Source organism: Littorina saxatilis, linkage group LG1 (genome assembly GCF_037325665.1).
Source record: "Littorina saxatilis isolate snail1 linkage group LG1, US_GU_Lsax_2.0, whole genome shotgun sequence".
Lineage (NCBI taxonomy): Eukaryota > Metazoa > Mollusca > Gastropoda > Littorinimorpha > Littorinidae > Littorina > Littorina saxatilis.
The window spans coordinates 102,811,378-102,823,494 of record NC_090245.1 but is presented as its reverse complement, the minus strand read 5'-3'; the positions used below and the strand labels follow the sequence as shown (position 1 = coordinate 102,823,494).

The following is a 12,117-nucleotide window of genomic DNA, read 5'->3' as shown; positions in this document are numbered from 1 at the left end:
CATTTCGGCGCATATTTACCTTTCACGGCCTATTATTCCAAGTCACACGGGTATAGGTAGACAATTATTAACTGTGCCTAAGCAATTTTGCCAGGAAAGACCCTTTTGTCAATCGTGGGATCTTTAACGTGCACACCCAATGTAGTGTACACGGGGGGAGGTTCGGACACCGAAGAGAGTCTGCACACAAAGTTGACTCTGTGAAATAAATTTCCGCCGAACCTGGGATCGAACTCACGCTGATAGCGGCCAACTGAATACAAATCCAGCGCGCTACCAACTGAGCTATATCCCCGCCCCATCACAAGACGGAGCACACCCTTCCCGTCATTTGATTGTTGAAGGCTTCACAATAAGATAAGATAGATAAGATAAGAAAACTTTTATTCCCATTTTCATTTTACACAAACATGGACATTTTTCTTTTGACACCACATCGCATTTCTAATAACGCAAAGACAAAAAAAGCTCAATCGAACATCAATCCTCGTTGCACGAATACGTGATGGACCACGAAGACCAAACATAGATAGCAACATCACCACCACCAGCAACAACAAACACAAAAACAACAACAGCATTGATTTCTGCAGTAATAGCCCATGAAATCGATGAAAGCCTGCCTCTTTATTTACATCTATTTTCCACCATATGTTTGTGAATGGGTCGTTGTCCTACACAATAGCGACAATGAGCAGGCATGAAAACTGAAGAAAAAAAAATACTGAAAACAAAATTCGAAGGCGCGTAGCGCCAAGTTTTGCAGGCGCGAAGCGCCAAGACTTCTAGGGGGGTCCGGGGGCATGCACCCCCGTAATTTTTTTTTTCAACTGAGGGTGCAATTTGGTGCAATCTGGGGCTATCTGAGCCTTAAAATTATTTTCAAACATGGCCCCAAAACTATTTTACTATAACTATGACTAGGAAAAAAAAAAAAAAAAAAAAGGAAAAATGAAAAATACGGAAAAAAAAACTACGGTTTATTTATTTCAAAAATACGGAAAATACGGAGAATTTTCATGCCTGATGAGTGTCTCACCCTCTCTCGCTACAAAGCCTATACATTCAACATGACACAATAGGTTAGAGACAGGAGTTTTTTTTTATAATGCAACACGCAGGTCAGAGCACACAGAAATAAGACGAGAGCAAAAATGGGCGAGGAAGCTTAGTAAGAAAAGCTCCTACATGTTCCATTTTACTCTCAATTCCATATGTTTTTCGCGAGCACTCATCTAAATTTGAGATCAGTGTTCGCGAGACGAAAATGATTGCAGATTGGCCGACTTCGACAGTGATCTCCGTTCTGTTCTTCACAGTTATGATAAAGACATCGTTCTAGGGTCAAAACAAGTCGAAATTTTGGGAATGCTGTCCGGAAGGAGACCGTAACATATGGTTTCATCACTACTGAAAAAATCGTCTGCTTCAGCGAACGCCAAAACCAAACGGTTGATTATCACGTGACACTTTTGCCATATTTAGATTTTTTTGTGTGTGTGTTTTTGTTGTTGTTTTTTGCTTAACGCCCAGCCGACCACGAAGGGCCATATCAGGGCGGTGCTGCTTTGACATATAACGTGCGCCACACACAAGACAGAAGTCGCAGCACAGGCTTCATGTCTCACCCAGTCACATTATTCTGACACCGGACCAACCAGTCCTAGCACTAACCCCATAATGCCAGACGCCAGGCGGAGCAGCCACTAGATTGCCAATTTTAAAGTCTTAGGTATGACCCGGCCGGGGTTCAAACCCACGACCTCCCGATCACGGGGCGGACGCCTTACTAGGCCAACCGTGCCAGTCATATTTAGAGTTGTTTGCACAGTAAATACAGCCGCGAAAAAATAGCTCCCTTGAAACTGTCTTACAAATCAATTCCTTTGTAATTTAACAAGAAGAGCAAACGCTCGATCGAGTCACTTTCGCAGTTCTGAATATTATATGAGGCATCAGATGGACAGGAAGAAATTGCTATTCACAACACAATGAGTCACGTTCACATAAAATTTGAGCCCGGTCACTTTTATAGTTTCCGAGAAAAGCCCAACGTTAAGTTGTGTGTTGCCGAACAGAAAAGGCTAGTTATCTCCCTTGTTTTTCTGATAACGTTCGTAAAAGGCTACAGATGTAAATACTTTGATGTAAAGAATAATCCTACAAAGTTTCAATCACATCCGATGAACTTTGTCAAAGATATAAAATGTCTAATTTTTCCTTTGACGCTGACCTGTGACCTTGAAAAAGGTCAAAGGTCAACGAAACCATCGTTAAAGTGTAGAGGTCATTGGAGGTCACGACTAAACAAAATATGAGCCCGATCGCTTTGATAGTTTCCGAGAAAAGTCCAACGTTAAGGTGGTGTCTACGGACGGCCGGCCGGACAGACTAACACTGACCGATTACATAGAGTCACTTTTTCTCAAGTGACTCAAAAATTACACAACACCATGAAAAATCATTATCGACGATCGCGAATCTGCTTATATCTATCTATATATATACGACTAGTGTCTGTTTGTCTGTCTGTCTGTCTGTCTGTCTGTCTGTTCGCGATGCACGGCCAAAGTTCTCGGTGGATCTTTTTCAAATTTGGACACCGTATTCAGCTACACCCCGGACACAACCTCATCGATGAGATATTTCAACACGTGCTCTCAGCGCGCAGCGCTGTGCGCGCTGAATCGAATTTTTTTGTTTTTGTTTTTTGTTGTCGGGATCTACAAAAAGTAACTCTTCCTTATCTTCTCCAGTGTTTTCAGCCGCAATTATCTCCCTTCCTTCGTGTGGCGTCAATCCATATTCCCGTTACTACGTTACTATTTTTAGAAGGTCACTGCACCTTACTATTTTTAGAAGGTCTCCAGTGTTTTGCGCGTTTATGTCCTTTCCTTCGTGCGCCGGCTGCATTTCTTCGGGGGGTGCCCGCAACAATAGATCTACACGGTTCGAGCGGGACAGTTGAGCTCGGGACATGTTCACACCGTGGAAGGCAAGTTCGGTATACGTGCGGTCACGTGGTACGATACGGCCGGCCCCTCGAGTTGAAGTGTTGGCGGGCTGGAAGGTAGGATTTTCACTTAGTATTCAATATATACCAGTCATTCATAACTACTATTAATTATATTATGTTTCTTACGATGCTAGCTTATCCCTCGGTCATTCCTGCTATGCTCAGTTCTTTGGTTTAGCAAGAAACGTCAATGAAAAATTCGAATCGCATGCTAAGGTCAAAGTGCACCCATATGCTAAGGTCAAAGTGCAATTCTTTCAGGCAGCTTTTTGTGCATTCCCTCGATCCATTGTACACTCTGAAACATTTCGAGATGTTACAAGCTACCCTTTTTCGTATTGTGAACAAAGACAAAAATGTGGAGGTTCTTGATCGACTGAAAACAAAAACGTATGTGGGGTCCCAGTTTTTGCTAAGATCAAAGTGCACATGTCTGTACATTGCAGAAATGCTAAGGTCAAAGTGCTTTTTCAGATCATAGAGAATGCCCTCCCAATTCTAGTTTTTAAGACTGCAACATTGAAAATATTGTTGTAGAGGCTTCCTTGTAGCCGAAAATATGTTTGGGGTCCCATACTATGGTAGTCAAGAGAACTATGTTACAAAGTGTTTACGGTATGTGAGGTTGTGCTTGTTACAGATGGACAGTCTTTCATTTGAGACTCTCGATAGCATTCATGAAATCAGTCATGAAGTGGTGGTGGAAGCCGGTGGGGATCAGAAGGAAAGAACCTTTCCGTTTTAAGCACTCACAAGTCACAGTTCTGTGTACTGTATCTAAGCACTCGGTAGTAACGTCCCTTGAAATCAAGGGAAACAACTACGCGCATATTGATGCGTCAGACTGTCACTTTCGAAATCAACATGCTGCGATCGGGATCGTCAAAAAAAGTAAAGTTAGTTCACGGGCAAGGAAAGCTGAGTTTCTTGCCCAAACCAGTTGAAGGTGAGAGGAACTTGATATTATTTGCAAATTGATGGTTAGTATTTCTTCAGGATCATGACAGAGGGTCCCAACGCAAAGGAGTTCCCATTTGTTGCGAGTGCGTGCAGTTTGCATCGACGGTCCGATTGGTTTGAAAAATGTCCGATTACATTTCTCTTGAATCGGTCATGGTCCGCACGACCTCAATTTCAAAATGAGTCACTGAATCGTCCCTGAAAGGCTCAAAGAGTGGTGAAAATACCACTTTTTACTTTAAAGCACTGCCCGCGGGCCACAGCCGGCACTGCCCGCGGGCCACAGCCGGCACTGCCCGCGGGCCACAGCCGCAAAATCGTCCAGTGGCGGCAGAGATTCAAGAAATACGACTCAACCGCGTGGCTTTAGATAACACCACTTGCGCCACATGTCAACAAATGATTAGTAACAACATTCCAATTCACTGCAACTTGTTTAATAAGCTTGGATTTCCGTAATAAATGTGTAAAGTCAGAATTTTGGCACTTTTTAAAGGAAATGCACACATACTCGAAGCTCAGCCTTCACATACGAACGAAAGGAAAAAATTAAATAGATGATAGGGTGCTATAATACCTTAGGTTGAAGTACAAACAATAGTTTTGTAATGATATGTCATTTTAGAGAAAGCAGAGACGATTTTGTGCAGACACTCACCACTCGTGTTGACAATTTCTGTCTGCGGTGAACAGCCTGCAGAGCCTGCGGTTATCCGCGGGTACAGCCGAGGTTCCGGGGTGCAACTGTCAACTTCGACCCATTATTTTCTCTACTTCTCATGCTTGTCTAGAGTGTTTCGTACACCGAGACATGCCTTTCCAAAACTCAGTACCAGCAGGGCGTCGTGTTCTTTATTGATTTGTGACGTACCTTACATTGACGTCATACTTGGCCACAAAAAAAAAGCTTACTTCCTGCGGTCAAAAATGAAACGATGCAATACATGCATCGTCTTCTTTTTGTGTATGCAGTCGTATCCCTGACACGGCAACTAGAAGCCAGGTGAGTTTTTGATTACTTGCTCGATTGAATGATGGTTATGTTCAAGAACAGTTTTCCACATGCATTGCAAGGCAGAGAATCCTGGCGCATGGCACTTCCTTGAAACCCAATCAAATCGTAATAAAAAGCGATCATTTTGACTTTTGAGATTCTGTTAATTCTCTTTCTATAAACACTGCACTGCCTTGCGGTGTGTGATTGTCACCAAAGCTTCGATTCATCCCTAAACTAGACAGACTGATCAAGATCAGGAATTAGTGGAATCCATGATCAATGGTCATGCCCCAGAAACCATGAAGAATTTAAAGTAAAGATCTTGGTTAAAGTCGCGCAGTTTACTAACTAGATCTTCCTGTGACATGAAGACTCCAACTAGAATCTCACTTCCATCCCCGTGAATGCAGTTGGTTTCCAGACACGAGGATAGACCCAACAATTACCATTGAAATGTAAAATATTCTGTCTTCAGACACGCGCCGTACGGTCTTAATGGTCCCAACAGGCCTGTCGGACTCTCCTCAAAGGAGATCCCCAGAGCAGGCTGGTTGGTGATTGAATCAAGGCCGAAGAGGTCCGAGCTGGTCGCTGACAGCGATGACAGGGGCGAGAACGGACGGGGACCTGGATGGCACCGGGGAAGATCCAGACACAAACGCGCGCAACTCATAGAAGAAGACGACCTGGACCTGGATGAGAATAGGCCGAGCATTGTCGATGAGATGAAGGAGAGTGATAAGGAAACCGAGCCCACGTTAGGTGAGCTTCAGGCGGGGCGGGGGGGGTGGGTTGAGGGGAGGGGGGGGAGTAAGCTTGATTCTTATTGAAGAGTACATTTACGGCTTGTGTTAAAAGGGGTGAAGAGTGGTTGTTTCAAACGGATTCAAATAGAAACAGTACACGAAGCATTACAAGGATGAAAGTTTCCTTCCGGCGAACTGAAATTGCTTATTTTCAAAATGCCGGACTTAGAAAAAAAATATGGAGGACACTTATAAACATGAGTAGACCTTTTTTTTCATTTCCTTGCAGGAAGTGGCTCCAAACTATGTCAAAAATCACAAAACTGAACTCGCTTAGTCCCTAACAGGAAGGAGGTTTTGTTAAAAACTGCAAATAGAGACAGGGATCATGGAACGAGAATGTGCTTGGTGAGAGGTTGGGTCTGACGGGACGGACATGAATCCGAGTCGATGCATACACCACCAGTACGACACCGTTAAAATAGCACCTCCACACCCTGTAACCCCCACCCCCCACCCCCATCTTTCTCTCTCTCTCTCTCTCTCTCTCTCTCTCTCTCTCTCTCTCTCTCTCTCTCTCTCTCTCTCTCTCTCTCTCTCTCTCTCATTGACCTAATGCACCATGTGTTTTCCCCAGACACGCTGTCGAACGAGCTAGAAGGGTACGAAGTCGAGGATGACTACCAACCCGACTGTGACGACGACGAGGATTCCAAGACCTTGAATGACGTCTTAAAGGGTATCGGGGGAAAAGAATCGAAATCGAAAACGACAAAATCAGCAAAAACAGACCTGAATACGACAAAAAAGAAAAAGAAGAGGCAGGCAGGTGGTGGTCAAGGAGATGGAGGGGATAAACCTGCGAATCCAAGACGGAAGAAGGAGGCCCGATATCCGAGGGAGTCATCTGAAGACGGGCAAAAAGACGATCAGGATGATGATGACGACGACGACGACTCAGACGACGACGACGACAGCGAAGACGAAGGCGGAGATGAAGAAAATCTTAAGAAAAGGCGGAAAAAGGACGCCGAGGAAGAGTCTAGCGGAGGACAAGGCGACGAAAAGAATGATGATGATGATGACGACGACAACTCAGACGACGACGACGACGACAGCGGAGACGAAGGCGGAGATGAAGAAAATCTGAAGAAAAGGCGGAAAAAGGACGCAGAGGAAGAGTCTAGCGGAGGTCAAGGCGACGATGAAACTGACGATGACGACAGTGACGATTCAGAAGGCGAAGACGGTGGAACAGAGGGGGACGGGAAAGGCGAGGAAGATAATCTAAAGAAAAGGCGGAAGAAGGATGCCGAAAATCCTGCCAGTGGGCCAGACGAGGATCAAAATGGTGAAGACGATGCTGACGATTTGGACAGCGAGCCAGACGACGATGATATCGAAGACGACGACCCCGGTGACGACGCCGACGAAGAAGAGGGCGAAGGGGACGAAGAAGCCTCCAATAAACGACGAAAGCGAGAGGTAGTTATTCACGCTCCGAGACGAGTGAAACGCAGTGAAGTACCTAATATAAAGAGGCACAGAGAGCGATTTGCTCCCTACAAAGACGTTGCTTCACGCACACAAAGCCTAACTCTGCAATTAAGGAAGAAGAGGAAGACCGAGGAAACCGACCAAGACGATAACGACGAAGATGGAGACGATACAGAAGAGGAAAAAGACGACGACGGGCCCAAGAAGCAAGCAGACGAAAGTTCAGGTAGGGAAGAACAGTGTGCAGCATGGCTACTGGAGAACGTTCAAGATGTTTAGACGGTCTCTTTCTTGGTCTTTTTTTATATTTAGTCAAGTTTTGACTAAATATTTTAACATCGAGGGGGAATCGAAACGAGGGTCGTGGTGTATGTGCGTGTGTGTGTGTGTGTGTGTGTGTGTCTGTGTGTGTGTGTGTGTGTAGAGCGATTCAGACTAAACTACTGGACCGATCTTTATGAAATTTGACATGAGAGTTCCTGGGTATGAAATCCCCGAACGTTTTTTTCATTTTTTTGATAAATGTCTTTGATGACGTCATATCCGGCTTTTCGTGAAAGTTGAGGCGGCACTGTCACGCCCTCATTTTTCAACCAAATTGGTTGAAATTTTGGTCAAGTAATCTTCGACGAAGCCCGGACTTCGGTATTGCATTTCAGCTTGGTGGCTTAAAAATTAATTAATGACTTTGGTCATTAAAAATCTGAAAATTGTAAAAAAAAAAAAAAATTAATAAAACGATCCAAATTTACGTTTATCTTATTCTCCATCATTTGCTGATTCCAAAAACATATAAATATGTTATATTCGGATTAAAAACAAGCTCTGAAAATTAAATATATAAAAATTATTATCAAAATTAAATTGTCGAAATCAATTTAAAAACACTTTCATCTTATTCCTTGTCGGTTCCTGATTCCAAAAACATATAGATATGATATGTTTGGATTAAAAACACGCTCAGAAAGTTAAAACAAAGAGAGGTACAGAAAAGCGTGCTATCCTTCTTAGCGCAACTACTACCCCGCTCTTCTTGTCAATTTCACTGCCTTTGCCATGAGCGGTGGACTGACGATGCTAAGAGTATACGGTCTTGCTGAAAAATGGCATTGCGTTCAGTTTCATTCTGTGAGTTCGACAGCTACTTGACTAAATATTGTATTTTCGCCTTACGCGACTTGTTTTAAGTGAGGTTTAGTTCGATCCTCTGTTCCTCTCCCCAAGAGTTACTCCAGATGACATACATAGTTTTCAAATCTGAGATAGCCGCAACAGTTGGTTTTCAAGGTGTAGAGCGTGTCTCCTTGCACAACTCTTGCCCTCCTTTTTTTTTGCATCAGTGGATGTGGGTGTGTGTGTATGTTTGCGTGCCGGCGTGCATGTTTTTATCCACACTTTATCGAAATTCACCTGATAACAATTAAAAGTCACAGTAAATCAATGTAAAGTGGAATCACGAATTGTCTATGTCCATCAAAGAGAAGGAAGCTATATATATATACAATAATATGTAGTGAGTCTGCAACAATCAAAAGTCACAGTAAATCCATGTGTAAAGCCGAGCGGTCTTAGCTTCACATTAACTCTACCTGTCTGTGTCTGTGTCTTAGATGTTATACGTGTGTGAAGGTCACTGATTTGTCAGGATGGCAATCACACGACAGGACAAACAGACACACAGAATATAAACTCAAGAAGAGGCGGGTGAAGTTCAAAATTGTATTGAATCAAAACAAATTATGATAACAACTCAATACAAAACGTAGGTTCTTTTCAGAAAGTATATCTGTACATTGGTTCACTCTATTCCTGTAATTTTCCTACTACTCGAAAAATATTCTAAGTCCTAAAATGGCTAAAAAATTGGGCATGACCCGTAGGTACCCTTAGCAAAATATGCTACTAAAAAAAATATCCTATGTCCTAAAATGGCTGAAAATTTGGGCAGGGGTTCGGGGCCTGAGTGAAAATAAAGTAAAAGAGCAAAGCGACGCCACTTTACTCGCCGTGTGGTAACCTGGGACTGCGGAACGTTTGTTTTTAACCCTGTCAGTTCAGTCCACAGGGCGGAGTCCGGTATACCATTTAGACACTTAAGCCAGGTTGGTTGCTCAGACTCCGGAGGACAGTTTTAGAGATAACAACAAATACTTTGTACTAGGTTGGGAACCTCCCACAACCGTTCGGTACTAAGGTTGCCTCCCACAACCTTTTCCACAGGCACAGAAGCAATGCTGTAACTCTAAGTGGGAAGTCCGGTATACCATTTAGACACTTAAGCCAGGTTGGTTGCCAAGACTCCCCCGAACCTTGAAAACTAACAGCTTATATACCTTCCATGACTGTCCCTGACGTCACAGCTAAGGAACCATGCAATGAAAACGTCGCTTTGGGATCACATAACAAAATGGGGAGGGAGGGGGGAGAGTTTCGAGGCTGCTATCAGCCTCCATAGAAGCTACAGTTAGAACCCCTCAAACATACACAAAAACTCCTGTACTAAGAAAACTACATCAAAAACGCTATAAAGGTATACATCAATAAAATGGAGATTCTACGACGCATCATTTGATACCAAACACTCATTGGTTATCAACACTGTGAACAAATTTCAAAACCTCTGACTATTATCTCGCAAAATAGTCATGTCACACCAAAAACGTATGCAGTTACAAGTTAACCACAATCAAACACAGGGTATATTCAACAGGCTTCTCATATGTAGATGATAAACATAAAATCTCTATTCTACCAAACAAATGAATACAGAATACATGTTTATATTGAATACATGGGTAAAAGAAAGAATGATATAAAAGCTACATAAAAGAAAAGAGAGAGAGAGAGAAATAGAGAGAGAGAGAGAGCGAGAGAGAGAGAGAGAGTGTGTGTGTGTGTGTGTGTATGTATGTGTGTTCGTCTGTGTGTATCCAGCATATTATTAATATAGAAGTAAAGAATCAGGTCACACAGGAAAGGCGGGTTGGGGAGGAAGGTGGAGGTAGAAAAGGCAATGCCCTCGCCCACGGCCCACGTGTATAAACATTCGTGACAGGAGAAACGACCTAGGGGTTAAAAAGTCAATACAGAAAGGTTACATGTTACGGCGCTATCGTGTCAACCGCGAGAGAACAATGGAAACGGGACCGTATCATACCTATTTCCAAACATTTACTAAGCAAAAGAACAAATATGATTTTAGAGTGTGAATCTTAATTCCACACAGTTTCAATACTAACCTAGATAATATATTCTGCTCTCTACGCTTTCTCTTCTTCTTCACTCTATAAACTTTAAGAAGAAAATTGCATATGGAGAAAAGACAAAAAAAATATTCATGTAGTCGCTTTTCTCCACACATGTAAAGTGAAATCACATATGCTTTGTCCATCAAAGACAAGGAAGTTATGTTATGACATGTAGTGAGTCCACAGGTTACAACTACAGACAGAGTGGACGAATCCTGACACTGATAAATATTTTTCCCTCTTGATTTTGACAGAAAAACAAGACGAAAAGCAGCGAGCTCCCGACCCGGCGGATACTGGCGAGGACTACGTGAGCTTCCCGGACAAAATAGCCCAAAAGGACCGGGCGGAAACGAAGATCCTGGCCAACGCCCTGGACAATATCATGCTCGACAGCAGGAATGAAGGCATCACCATCATCGACGATGAGAAGGACCCCGTAAATGACGTGCCCGACGACAAGGACCTGAAAAAGAACTGTTCCAACCCCAAGGACCCGAAGAAGGACTGTCCCAAACCCGAGGACCCGAAGAAGGACAGTCCTAAACCCAAGCCCGTCCTCGACAAAACCCTGTCTTCGAACAGCAGCAGCAACAGCACGAAAGAGAAGGCGGAGGGGGGAGACAAGCAGGAACTAGAGGGAAACCTAGAGGACGAAATCGGCAGCGTGGTGGAGGACATCCTTATGAACAATAATGAGGACCTAGACGAGGACGAGGACGAAGACGAGGACGAGGACGAAGACGAGGACGAGGACGAAGACGAGGACGACGAGAAAAGACGAAAGCGAGACACCAAGAAGGCAAGCAGCATCACGACAGGGACAGACGGCGGGCCGAGGTTCGAACTTGAGTTCTCTCCGGGGACTGCCGGCGACGACATGCAAGAGGAAACGATCGACGTCAAGCCCGGCTCCTCCTGGGACCGGGAGATCAAAAACGAAGCGCTACCAGGGATAGACATCGACACTTCAGACCCTTACGACGGGGAGAAGAAGCGACCCATGATCCACATCGACACCAACCTGCAGAAGAAAGGCGGCCCCAAGCTGGCCGAGGAGCAGATCAAGATCAAGACGCCCAAGCACAAAAAAGACGGCTCGGAAAGGTCCGTACCTCTCATCAAGATGCAGTCGCCCGAAAAGGACAAGAAGACCAGCACCCACGGCAGGGAAAACATTGTTGTCAAGACGAGAAACAACAACCATGACGCGGTCCAGCCTCAAAAGAAACAGCCCGGAGATCCGGAATCCCATTCACGCGTTGTCATCAACAGACAGGAAACGCCAACGAAAAAACAAAAAGCGAAGAAGAAGCACTACAAGGGACACACAAAAAAGAAAAAGAAAAAAAGAAGCACAAAAAGAAGAAAGAGGACGAAAATACAATTACTATTGTAGATATCGAAAACGAGCCTGAAGAAGACGACTATGACGAAAAAGAAATTGAAAAAAGAAAGTTGGGAAAGAAGTCTGAAACCATCAGTGATGACAACAGTGACGATGATGATGGTGACGACAAAGACGTAAGATCAGAAACGGAAACTATAGAAATCAAAAGTGATGAAACATTACGGAGAAAACGCAAGGACACCAAAGGCATCGACAATAAAAAGGAAAGGAATCCAAGACGCGCGGACAAGAAAGATGACAAG

General features: G+C 43.9%; 2 protein-coding genes across 3 annotated transcripts in view; one reads left to right on the top strand and one right to left on the bottom strand.

Moving 5' to 3' along the window:
* LOC138948254 (purine nucleoside phosphorylase LACC1-like) overlaps positions 1–12,117 on the bottom strand; it is an 88,123-nt gene that overhangs the window by 33,365 nt on the left and 42,641 nt on the right. The window lies entirely within an intron of this gene.
* On the top strand, positions 4,858–11,984 carry LOC138948159 (otolith matrix protein OMM-64-like). Its single transcript, XM_070319664.1, has 4 exons — positions 4,858–4,979; positions 5,449–5,735; positions 6,357–7,442; positions 10,719–11,984. Exons 1-4 carry the CDS (start codon positions 4,912–4,914, stop codon positions 11,861–11,863), a joined length of 2,586 nt encoding a protein of 861 aa, XP_070175765.1. The 5' UTR covers positions 4,858–4,911; the 3' UTR covers positions 11,864–11,984.